This window comes from Hypanus sabinus, assembly GCF_030144855.1.
Source record: "Hypanus sabinus isolate sHypSab1 chromosome 1 unlocalized genomic scaffold, sHypSab1.hap1 SUPER_1_unloc_13, whole genome shotgun sequence".
Lineage (NCBI taxonomy): Eukaryota > Metazoa > Chordata > Chondrichthyes > Myliobatiformes > Dasyatidae > Hypanus > Hypanus sabinus.
In genome coordinates this window covers 454,947-467,473 of record NW_026778907.1, presented here as the reverse complement: position 1 = coordinate 467,473, position 12,527 = coordinate 454,947, and the positions used below count along the sequence as shown (strand labels likewise).

Sequence of the window (12,527 nt, the reverse complement as noted above, 5' to 3'; positions counted from 1 at the left end):
TTAATATCCCGTACACCGCTAACAAGCCCCTGTAATCCTCTTAATATCCTGTACACCGCTAACAAGCCCCTGTAATCCTCTTAATATCCCGTACACCGCTAACAAGCCCCCTGTAATCCTCTTAATATCCCGTACACCGCTAACAAGCCCCTGTAATCCCCTTAATATCCCGTACACCGCTAACAAGCCCCTGTAATCCTCTTAATATCCCGTTCACCGCTAATAAGCCCCCTGTAATCCCCTTAATATCCTGTACACCGCTAAAAAGCCCCTGTAATCCCCTTAATATCCTGTACACCGCTAACAAGCCCTTGTAATCCCCTTAATATCCCGTTCACCGCTAACAAGCCCCTGTAATCCCCTTAATATCCCGTTCACCGCTAACAAGCCCCTGTAATCCCCTTAATATCCCGTACACCGCTTACAAGCCCCTGTAATCCCCTTAATATCCTGTACACCGCTAACAAGCCCTTGTAATCCCCTTAATATCCCGTTCACCGCTAACAAGCCCCCTGTAATCCCCTTAATATCCCGTACACCGCTAACAAGCCCCTGTAATCCTCTTAATATCCCGTACACCGCTAACAAGCCCCAGTAATCCCCTTAATATCCGGTACACCGCTAACAAGCCCTTGTAATCCCCTTAATATCCCGTTCACCGCTAACAAGCCCCCTGTAATCCCCTTAATATCCCGTACACCGCTAACAAGCCCCTGTAATCCCCTTAATATCCTGTACACCGCTAACAAGCCCCTGTAATCCTCTTAATATCCTGTACACCGCTAACAAGCCCCTGTAATCCCCTTAATATCCTGTACACCGCTAACAAGCCCTTGTAATCCCCTTAATATCCCGTTCACCGCTAACAAGCCCCTGTAATCCCCTTAATATCCTGTACACCGCTAACAAGCCCTTGTAATCCCCTTAATATCCCGTACACCGCTAACAAGCCCCTGTAATCCCCTTAATATCCTGTACACCGCTAACAAGCCCTTGTAATCCCCTTAATATCCCGTTCACCGCTAACAAGCCCCCTGTAATCCCCTTAATATCCCGTACACCGCTAACAAGCCCCTGTAATCCTCTTAATATCCCGTACACCGCTAACAAGCCCCTGTAATCCCCTTAATATCCTGTACACCGCTAACAAGCCCTTGTAATCCCCTTAATATCCCGTTCACCGCTAACAAGCCCCCTGTAATCCTCTTAATATCCCGTTCACCGCTAACAAGCCCCCTGTAATCCTCTTAATATCCCGTTCACCGCTAACAAGCCCCCTGTAATCCTCTTAATATCCCGTACACCGCTAACAAGCCCCCTGTAATCCCCTTAATATCCCGTACACCGCTAACAAGCCCCTGTAATCCTCTTAATATCCCGTACACCGCTAACAAGCCCCTGTAATCCTCTTAATATCCTGTACACCGCTAACAAGCCCCCTGTAATCCCCTTAATATCCCGTACACCGCTAACAAGCCCCTGTAATCCTCTTAATATCCCGTACACCGCTAACAAGCCCCTGTAATCCCCTTAATATCCCGTACACCGCTAACAAGCCCCCTGTAATCCTCTTAATATCCTGTACACCGCTAACAAGCCCCTGTAATCCCCTTAATATCCCGTACACCGCTAACAAGCCCCTGTAATCCTCTTAATATCCCGTACACCGCTAACAAGCCCCTGTAATCCCCTTAATATCCTGTACACCGCTAACAAGCCCCTGTAATCCCCTTAATATCCCGTACACCGCTAACAAGCCCCTGTAATCCTCTTAATATCCCGTACACCGCTAACAAGCCCCCTGTAATCCTCTTAATATCCTGTACACCGCTAACAAGCCCCTGTAATCCCCTTAATATCCTGTACACCGCTAACAAGCCCCTGTAATCCTCTTAATATCCCGTACACCGCTAACAAGCCCCCTGTAATCCTCTTAATATCCTGTACACCGCTAACAAGCTCCCTGTAATCCTCTTAATATCCCGTACACCGCTAACAAGCCCCCAGTAATCCTCTTAATATCCTGTACACCGCTAACAAGCCCCTGTAATCCCCTTAATATCCCGTACACCGCTAACAAGCCCCTGTAATCCCCTTAATATCCTGTACACCGCTAACAAGCCCACTGTAATCCTCTTAATATCCCGTACACCGCTAACAAGCCCCCTGTAATCCTCTTAATATCCTGTACACCGCTAACAAGCCCCTGTAATCCTCTTAATATCCCGTACACCGCTAACAAGCCCCCTGTAATCCTCTTAATATCCTGTACACCGCTAACAAGCCCCCTGTAATCCTCTTAATATCCTGTACACCGCTAACAAGCCCCTGTAATCCCCTTAATATCCCGTACACCGCTAACAAGCCCCAGTAATCCTCTTAATATCCCGTACACCGCTAACAAGCCCCCTGTAATCCTCTTAATATCCTGTACACCGCTAACAAGCCCCTGTAATCCCCTTAATATCCTGTACACCGCTAACAAGCCCCTGTAATCCTCTTAATATCCCGTACACCGCTAACAAGCCCCTTGTAATCCTCTTAATATCCTGTACACCGCTAACAAGCCCCCTGTAATCCTCTTAATATCCCGTACACCGCTAACAAGCCCCCTGTAATCCTGGTAATATCCTGTACACCGCTAACAAGCCCCTGTAATCCCCTTAATATCCTGTACACCGCTAACAAGCCCCTGTAATCCTCTTAATATCCCGTACACCGCTAACAAGCCCCCTGTAATCCTCTTAATATCCTGTACCCCGCTAACAAGCCCCCTGTAATCCTCTTAATATCCTGTACACCGCTAACAAGCCCCTGTAATCCCCTTAATATCCTGTACACCGCTAACAAGCCCCTGTAATCCTCTTAATATCCCGTACACCGCTAACAAGCCCCCTGTAATCCCCTTAATATCCTGTACACCGCTAACAAGCCCCCTGTAATCCTCTTAATATCCCGTACACCGCTAACAAGCCCCCTGTAATCCTCTTAATATCCCGTACACCGCTAACAAGCCCCTGTAATCCCCTTAATATCCTGTACACCGCTAACAAGCCCCTGTAATCCTCTTAATATCCCGTACACCGCTAACAAGCCCCTGTAATCCTCTTAATATCCCGTACACCGCTAACAAGCCCCTGTAATCCCCTTAATATCCTGTACACCGCTAACAAGCCCCTGTAATCCCCTTAATATCCCGTACACCGCTAACAAGCCCCCTGTAATCCTCTTAATATCCTGTACACCGCTAACAAGCCCCTGTAATCCCCTTAATATCCCGTACACCGCTAACAAGCCCCCTGTAATCCTCTTAATATCCCGTACACCGCTAACAAGCCCCTGTAATCCTCTTAATATCCCGTACACCGCTAACAAGCCCCTGTAATCCCCTTAATATCCCGTACACCGTTAACAAGCCCCTGTAATCCTCTTAATATCCTGTACACCGCTAACAAGCCCCTGTAATCCTCTTAATATCCCGTTCACCGCTAACAAGCCCCCTGTAATACTCTTAATATCCTGTACACCGCTAACAAGCCCCTGTAATCCTCTTAATATCCCGTACACCGCTAACAAACCCCTGTAATCCTCTTAATATCCTGTACACCGCTAACAAGCCCCCTGTAATCCTCTGAATATCCCGTACACCGCTAACAAGCCCCTGTAATCCCCTTAATATCCCGTACACCGCTAACAAGCCCCCTGTAATCCTCTTAATATCCCGTACACCGCTAACAAGCCCCCTGTAATCCCCTTAATATCCTGTACACCGCTAACAAGCCCCTGTAATCCCCTTAATATCCTGTACACCGCTAATAAGCCCCTGTAATCCTCTTAATATCCTGTACACCGCTAACAAGCCCCCTGTAATCCTCTTAATATCCTGTACACCGCTAACAAGCCCCCTGTAATCCTCTTAATATCCTGTACACCGCTAACAAGCCCCTGTAATCCCCTTAATATCCCGTACACCGCTAACAAGCCCCCTGTAATCCTCTTAATATCCTGTACACCGCTAACAAGCCCCCTGTAATCCTCTTAATATCCTGTACACCGCTAACAAGCCCCTGTAATCCCCTTAATATCCCGTACACCGCTAACAAGCCCCTGTAATCCTCTTAATATCCCGTACACCGCTAACAAGCCCCCTGTAATCCCCTTAATATCCTGTACACCGCTAACAAGCCCCCTGTAATCCTCTTAATATCCCGTACACCGCTAACAAGCCCCCTGTAATCCTCTTAATATCCCGTACACCGCTAACAAGCCCCTGTAATCCCCTTAATATCCTGTACACCGCTAACAAGCCCCTGTAATCCTCTTAATATCCCGTACACCGCTAACAAGCCCCTGTAATCCTCTTAATATCCCGTACACCGCTAACAAGCCCCTGTAATCCCCTTAATATCCTGTACACCGCTAACAAGCCCCTGTAATCCTCTTAATATCCTGTACACCGCTAACAAGCCCCTGTAATCCTCTTAATATCCCGCTCACCGCTAACAAGCCCCCTGTAATACTCTTAATATCCTGTACACCGCTAACAAGCCCCTGTAATCCTCTTAATATCCCGTACACCGCTAACAAGCCCCTGTAATCCTCTTAATATCCCGTACACCGCTAACAAGCCCCTGTAATCCCCTTAATATCCTGTACACCGCTAACAAGCCCCTGTAATCCTCTTAATATCCCGTACACCGCTAACAAGCCCCTGTAATCCTCTTAATATCCCGTACACCGCTAACAAGCCCCTGTAATCCCCTTAATATCCTGTACACCGCTAACAAGCCCCTGTAATCCCCTTAATATCCTGTACACCGCTAACAAGCCCCCTGTAATCCCCTTAATATCCTGTACACCGCTAACAAGCCCTTGTCATCCTCTTAATATCCCGTACACCGCTAACAAGCCCCCTGTAATCCTCTTAATATCCCGTTCACCGCTAACAAGCCCCCTGTAATCCTCTTAATATCCCGTACACCGCTAACAAGCCCCTGTAATCCTCTTAATATCCTGTACACCGCTAACAAGCCCCCTGTAATCCTCTGAATATCCCGTACACCGCTAACAAGCCCCTGTAATCCCCTTAATATCCTGTACAACGCTAACAAGCCCCCTGTAATCCTCTTAATATCCCGTACACCGCTAACAAGCCCCCTGTAATCCCCTTAATATCCTGTACACCGCTAACAAGCCCCTGTAATCCTCTTAATATCCCGTACACCGCTAACAAGCCCCTGTAATCCTCTTAATATCCCGTACACCGCTAACAAGCCCCCTGTAATCCTCTTAATATCCCGTACACCGCTAACAAGCCCCTGTAATCCTCTTAATATCCCGTACACCGCTAACAAGCCCCCTGTAATCCTCTTAATATCCCGTACACCGCTAACAAGCCCCCTGTAATCCCCTTAATATCCTGTACACCGCTAACAAGCCCCTGTAATCCCCTTAATATCCTGTACACCGCTAATAAGCCCCTGTAATCCTCTTAATATCCTGTACACCGCTAACAAGCCCCTGTAATCCTCTTAATATCCTGTACACCGCTAACAAGCCCCTGTAATCCCCTTAATATCCTGTACACCGCTAACAAGCCCCCTGTAATCCTCTTAATATCCTGTACACCGCTAACAAGCCTCTGTAATCCCCTTAATATCCTGTACACCGCTAACAAGCCCCTGTAATCCTCTTAATATCCCGTACACCGCTAACAAGGCCCTGTAATCCTCTTAATATCCCGTTCACCGCTAACAAGCCCCTGTAATCCCCTTAATATCCCGTTCACCGCTAACAAGCCCCTGTAATCCCCTTAATATCCCGTACACCGCTAACAAGCCCCCTGTAATCCTCTTATTATCCCGTTCACCGCTAACAAGCCCCTGTAATCCCCTTAATATCCCGTACACCGCTAACAAGCCCACTGTAATCCTCTTAATATCCTGTACACCGCTAACAAGGCCCTGTAATCCTCTTAATATCCTGTACACCGCTAACAAGCCCCCTGTAATCCCCTTAATATCCCGTACACCGCTAACAAGCCCCTGTAATCCCCTTAATATTCCGTACACCGCTAACAAGCCCCTGTAATCCTCTTAATATCCTGTACACCGCTAACAAGCCCCCTGTAATCCCCTTAATATCCCGTACACCGCTAACAAGCCCCTGTAATGCTCCTTCGGTCCAAAGGGAAAAGCCTGGGCTGCTAACAATATCAGCGCTCAGCCCCCTGCTCCATGCGACAGTGCAATTTCAGACCGTCTCCCGCGGTCACATTTAAAATCTCTGATCGCCTCAAAGGTGACCTTCTGCAAAGTTGAAATAATAACAGGATTGTCATGGTGGGAGCCTTTAATTTCCCAAATATCGATTGGCATCTCCCTCAAGCGAGGGGTTTAGATGGGGTGGAGTTTGTTAGGTGTGTTCAGGAAGGTTTCCTTACACAATATGTAGATAAGCCTACAAGAGGAGAGGCTGTACTTGATCTGGTATTGGGAAATGAACCTGGTCAGGTGTCAGATCTCTCAGGGGGACAGCATTTTGGAGATAGTGATCACAATTCTATCTCCTTTACCATAGCATTGGAGAGGGATAGGAACAGACAAGTTAGGGAAAAGTTTAATTGGAGTACAGGGAAATATGAGGCTATCAGGCAGGAACTTGGAAGCATAAATTGGGAACAGATGTTCTCAGGGAAATGTACAGCAGAAATGTGGCAAATGTTCAGGGGATATTAGCGTGGAGTTCTGCGTAGGTATGTTCCAATGAGACAGGGAAAGAATGGTGGGGTACAGGAACCATGGTGTACAAGGCTGTTGTAAATCTGGTCAAGAAGAAAAGAAGAGCTTATGAAAGGTTCAAAAAACAGGTAATGATTGAGATCTAGAAGATTGTAAGGCTATCAGGAAGGAGTTTAAGAATGAAATTAGGAGAGCCAGAAGGGGCAATGAGAAAGCCTTGGTGGGCAGGATTAAGGGAAACCCCAAGGTATTCTACAAGTATGTGAAGAGCAAGAGAATAAGACGTGAGAGAATAGGACCAATCAAGTGTGAAGTGGAAAAGTGTGTATGGAATTGGCTCAGATAGCAGAGGTACTTAATGAATACTTTGCTTCAGTATTCACTACGGAAAAGGGTCTTGGTGATTGTAGGGATGACTTGCAGAGGACTGAAAAGCTTGAGTATGTAGATATTAAGGAAGAGGGTGTACTGGAGCCTTTGGAAAGCATCAAGTTGGACTGAGACCAGACGAGATGTGCCCCAAGCTACTGTGGGAAACGAGGGAGGAGATTGCTGAGCCTCTGGCGATGATCTTTGCATCATCAATGGGGACGGGAGAGGTTCCGGAGGATTGGAGGGTTGCAGATGTTGTTCCCTTATTCAAGAAAGGGAGTAGAGATAGCACAGGAAATTATAAACCAGTGAGTCTTACTTCAGTGGTTGGTAAGTTGATGGTGAAGATCTGTGAGGGAGGATTTATGAACATTAGGAATAGTCAGCACGGCTTTGTCAAGGGCAGGTCGTGCCTTACGGAGCCTGATTGAATTTTTTGAGGATGTGACTAAACACATTGATGAAAGTAGAGCAGTAGATGTAGTGTATATGGATTTCAGCAAGGCATTTGAGAAGGTACCCCATGCAAGGCTTATTGAGAAAGTAAGGAGGCATGGGATCCAAGGGGATATTGCTTTGTGGATCCAGAACTGGCTTGCCCACAGAAGGCAAAGAGTGGTTGTAGATGTGTCATGTTCTGCATGGAGGTCCAGTGACCAGTGGAGTGCCTCAGGGATCTGTTCTGGGACCCTTACTCTTTGTGCTTGGAAGTAGATACAGAGGAGATGTCAGGGGTAGGTTTTTTACGCAGACAGTGGTGAGTGTGTGCAATGGGCTGTCGGCGATGGTGGTGGAGACAGAAACGATAGGGACTTTTAAGAGACTCCTGGATAGGGACATGGAGCTTAAAGGGCTGTGGGTAACCAGAGGTAATTTCTAAAGTAAGTCCGTGTTTGTTGCACCATTGAGGGCTGAAGAGCCTGTAGTGTGCTGTAGGTTTTCTATGTTTCTAATCCCTGATCCCCTCACCACAGAAAAAAGAGCAAAAATAACAATCCCGACCCCCACCCCAATGAAAAGACAGTAACAATAACAATCCCCGACCCCTGCCCTCGGATTAAAACCAGCAACAGTAACAATCCCCGAGCAGGATGCGGTTTCCATGGAGTCAGGCCGCTGTGCGGCCTACACCCCGATGGTTTGAGGTGGACCGGTTCACGACACTGTCTCCAGTCTTTGTTAAGTCAGCTTGTGTTTTTGATGCTTTTCGGGTGTCTGATTTCTGCGAGGCAGCGCCCGCCCCGGACGTACATAGCAGTGGCTCCTTTGATTGAGAACCAAGCGCCACACACGGGCACTAACAATACAAAAAGAACGGGCAGAAGAACCGGGAAGGTGTGTCCTTGCTTGCTGGTGCCACCTGCACTTACGGACTGATTTCTGGCTCCCCAGCTAAATACAGCCAGCCGGAGGTGAAGCAGCTGTCTCCCGGGACCAGTGACGTGGTGAACCTGACCTGCATCTCCTCAGGGGGCTACCCCCTCGCCACACTGCTCTGGGTTAAAGGGAGCAGCGGGGAGGCCCTCTGCAAAGGGCAGGATCTGACCAGCTACAGCCAGGACCACCGGAGGATGTACCAGTTACGCAGCCAGCTGCAGCTCCCAGTGCAACATGGCCCCGTCTCCTGTTGGCTCAGGACCCGGGGGGGCGAGGTCCTGCACTCTGCCCAATTCAGAGGTAGGTGAGGGTGTGGGGAGGGCTGGGTTAACTCCGGGTCAGTGAAGAGGGTTGGTGGTGAGGAGGGAGTGCTGTTGGGGAGAGGGAGAGGAGGGAACGCTGTGGGAGAGGGAGAGGAGGGAACACTGTGGGAGGGGGCAGTGAGAAGGGAACAATGTGGGAGGGACGGTGAGGAGGGAACGCTGTGGGAGGGGGTGAGGAGGGAACGCTGTGGGAGGGGGTGAGGAGGGAACTGTGGGAGAGGAAGAGGAGGGAACGCTGTGGGAGGGAGCAGTGAGGAGGGAACAATGTGGGAGGGACGGTGAGGAGGGAACGCTGTGGGAGGGGGTGAGGAGGGAACGCTGTGGGAGGGGGTGAGGAGGGAACTGTGGGAGAGGAAGAGGAGGGAACGCTGTGGGAGGGAGCAGTGAGGAGGGAACAATGTGGGAGGGACGGTGAGGAGGGAACGCTGTGGGAGGGGGTGAGGAGGGAACGCTGTGGGAGGGGGTGAGCAGGGAACGCTGTGGGAAGGGGAGAGGAGGGAATGTTGTGGGAGGGGACAGTGAGGGAACGCTGTGGGAGGGGGGAAAGCAGGTGTGATAAGGGAGGGAGTGAGGAGGGAACACTGTGGGAAGGGACGGTGAGGAGGGAACACTGTGGGAGGGGCAGAGGAGGGAACACTGTGGGAGGGACGGTGAGGGAACGCTGTGGGAGGGGCGAAAGCAGTTGTGATAAGGGAGGGAGTGAGGAGGGAACACTGTGGGAGGGGCGGTGAGGAGGGAATGCTGTGGGAGGGACGGTGAGGAGGGAACACTGTGGGAGGGGGTGAGGAGGGAACACTGTGGGAGGGGCGGTGAGGAGGGAATGCTGTGGGAGGGACGGTGAGGAGGGAACACTGTGGGAGGGGGTGAGGAGGGAACGCTGTGGGAGGGGGAGAGGAGGGAACACTGGGAGGGGATGAGGAGGGAATGCTGTGGGAGGGGGAGAGGAGGGAACGCTGTAGGAGGGACGGTGAGGAGGGAATGCTGTGGGAGGGAGCAGTGAGGAGGGAGCGCTGTGGGGGGGGGGAGAGGAGGGAATGTTGTGGGAGAGGGTGAGGAGGGAGCGCTGTGGGAGGGGTGAGGAGGGATACTGTGGGAGGGGTGAGGAGGGATACTGTGGGAGGGGATGGTGAGGAAGGATACTGTGGGGGAGGGTGAGTAGGGAGCGCTGTGGGAGGGGGAGAGAAGGGAACTGTGGGAGGGACGGTGAGGAGGGAACAATGTGGGAGGGACGGTGAGGAGGGAACGCTGTGGGAGGGGGTGAGGAGGGAACGCTGTGGGAGGGGGTGAGGAGGGAGCACTGTGGGAGAGGAAGAGGAGGGAACACTGTGGGAGAGGAAGAGGAGGGAACACTGTGGGAGGGGGAGAGGAGGGAACACTGTGGGAGAGGAAGAGGAGGGAACACTGTGGGAGGGGAAGAGGAGGGAACACTGTGGGAGGGGAAGAGGAGGGAATGTTGTGGGAAGGGGAGAGGAGGGAATGTTGTGGGAGGGGACGGTGAGGGAACGCTGAGGGAGGGGGAGAGGAAGGAACAGTGTGGGAGGGGACGGTGAGGGAATGCTGTGGGAGGGGGAGAGGAAGAAACAGTGTGGGAGGGACGGTGAGGAGGGAACGCTGTGGGAGGGGGAGAGGAGGGAATGTTGTGGGAGGGGACGGTGAGGGAACGCTGAGGGAGGGGGGAAAGCAGGTGTGATAAGGGAGGAGGCCTGTCTGACATGATATCTCTCTAATGCTCCAGCAGTCAGTGCACACGGGAAACCACCGGCTGACACCCTCCTTGGACTGCCTGGCGGGCAGCCGGGCTTCAGCCAACTCAGCAGCACCGTCGTCATCATCTCCATCCTCGCCTGGATCGGCCTCTAGCCGCAGAACTTCCTCTCTCCTGTCCCTCACCCTGGGGACAGAGACTGACTGAGGTGTGCCCTGCATGAGGCAGTCACGTTGGTGGGGGAGCAGGTGGCTTCTGAGTCCAAACTCCCCACCCACCTTCACAGATTGACCCTTCTGACCCAGGGATACAGGGAGAGTGGTCTCGGAGTTACGGACTGCAGGGGTCGATGTGGTGGAGAGAGTACTTTAAACCAGAGTAAAGGAAGGATTTGTGGTTCCTACACCTCTCTCCTTCTCTGGGACCTCCTCCCCCCACAAGTGAACCATCCCAACAAGCTGGTCCTCACCATTAACCGTTGTGATCGGCACCAGTGACCAGGGTCTGTGAGGAGTTTGCATGATCACGGGGGTTTCAGCCAAGTGCTACAGTTTCCTCACACTTTTCAAAGATGTACGTGTTAGCGTTAGCCACTCGTGGGCATGCTATGTTGGCGCAGGAAGTGTGGTGACACTTGCAGTCTGCCCAGCACATTGTCGATGCAAATTCCTTTTGTTGGGCAGAGGAGGTGGAGTGGGGTGAGAGATAGGAGAAGCACAGGCCTGCTCCAGATGGACGCAGTCCTCAGTGGAGAGACCTTTACTGTGCTTGGTGTCGGTTGTTGAACCGTCTTGTCAATCACCGGGGAATTATTGTCTCCCATTGGATCACCTAACCTGGAGAGATGTTTGGAATTTATGTTTATGTGCAATAAAATTAATATTAATTTTTGTGATAGCTGTCGATATTTCATTGTGAAATCTTCCATTCCAGACAAATCTTCCTTCATCTATCCTATCTACAACCCCGGACCTCGCTGTCTCAGATCACCTGATTACCTCACAGGGTGTCAATCTCAATATCAATTTCTCATCTGTCTTTCCATTGTGATCCACAATCAAACCACCCTGTCTAAATCAAAACTCACCTGGTTTTTATTCAGTGACACAACACCAACATGGGCCAATCCTAGGGTTGGACCAATCAGGCACATGATATCAGCATTGGCCAATCCTAGGGTTGGACCAATCAGGCACATGATATCAGCATTGGCCAATCCTAGGGTTGGACCAATCAGGCACATGATATCAGCATTGGCCAATCCCAGGGTTGGACCAATCAGAGACAGGATATCAACAAGAGACAAACTGATTGATGGACCTATGAAGGATACGATATCAGGATAGTCTGATTGGATCAGTCAGGGACAGGATAAAGTGATATTCCAATTCCAAGGCTGGGCAAGTTATGGACAAAGATATCAGCATGTGCCAATCTAAGGGTTAGCCAGCACAAACCAACTGGACTGTCAGACTCTGTCCCCCAAGGAAGAAATTTCCTGGGATTCTGGAGGAGAAATCCATCTTCACCCCCATGGAACTCCACCCCTGTTCTGAATCCCTTCTAGGGATCTCTCTTGTTGAGCCCCTTCAATGAGACCACCCCACTACCCACTGAAAATACAGGGGAGCACTGGACTGAACTGTCAATCCACCCCTCCGTGAGGGGTGCCTCGCTCCCATCCCAGGAATCTTCCTCCATCACCTCCAACACCTGTACGTCTGCCGTCCAACACCAAGCTCAGAATGATAAATACACGAATGGTAAGCCAAGTCACTTTTTGTCATTTCGACCATAACTGCTGGTACAGGACACAGTAAAAACAAGACAGTGTTTTTCAGGGCCATGGTGCTACATGAGACAGTACAAAAACTACACTGAAACTACGTAAAACAACACAAAAACTACACTAGACTACAGACCTACACTGGACTGCATAAAGTGCACAAAAACAGTGCAGGCATTTACAATAAATAATAAAGAAGACAATAGGCACAGTGGAGGGCAGTA

At 50.3% G+C, this 12,527-nt stretch overlaps 1 protein-coding gene across 1 annotated transcript in view; it reads left to right on the top strand.

The window, feature by feature from the left end:
• Positions 1–11,412, top strand: part of LOC132385381 (T-lymphocyte activation antigen CD86-like) — a 32,144-nt gene extending 20,732 nt beyond the window's left edge. Inside the window, exons 5-6 of the mRNA XM_059957418.1 lie at positions 8,505–8,789; positions 10,548–11,412. Of these exons, the coding sequence (XP_059813401.1) occupies positions 8,505–8,789; positions 10,548–10,672 (410 nt within the window). The 3' untranslated portion in view covers positions 10,673–11,412. The remainder of the gene's footprint in view (positions 1–8,504; positions 8,790–10,547) is intronic.
• The last annotated feature ends 1,115 nt before the right edge of the window (positions 11,413–12,527 follow it).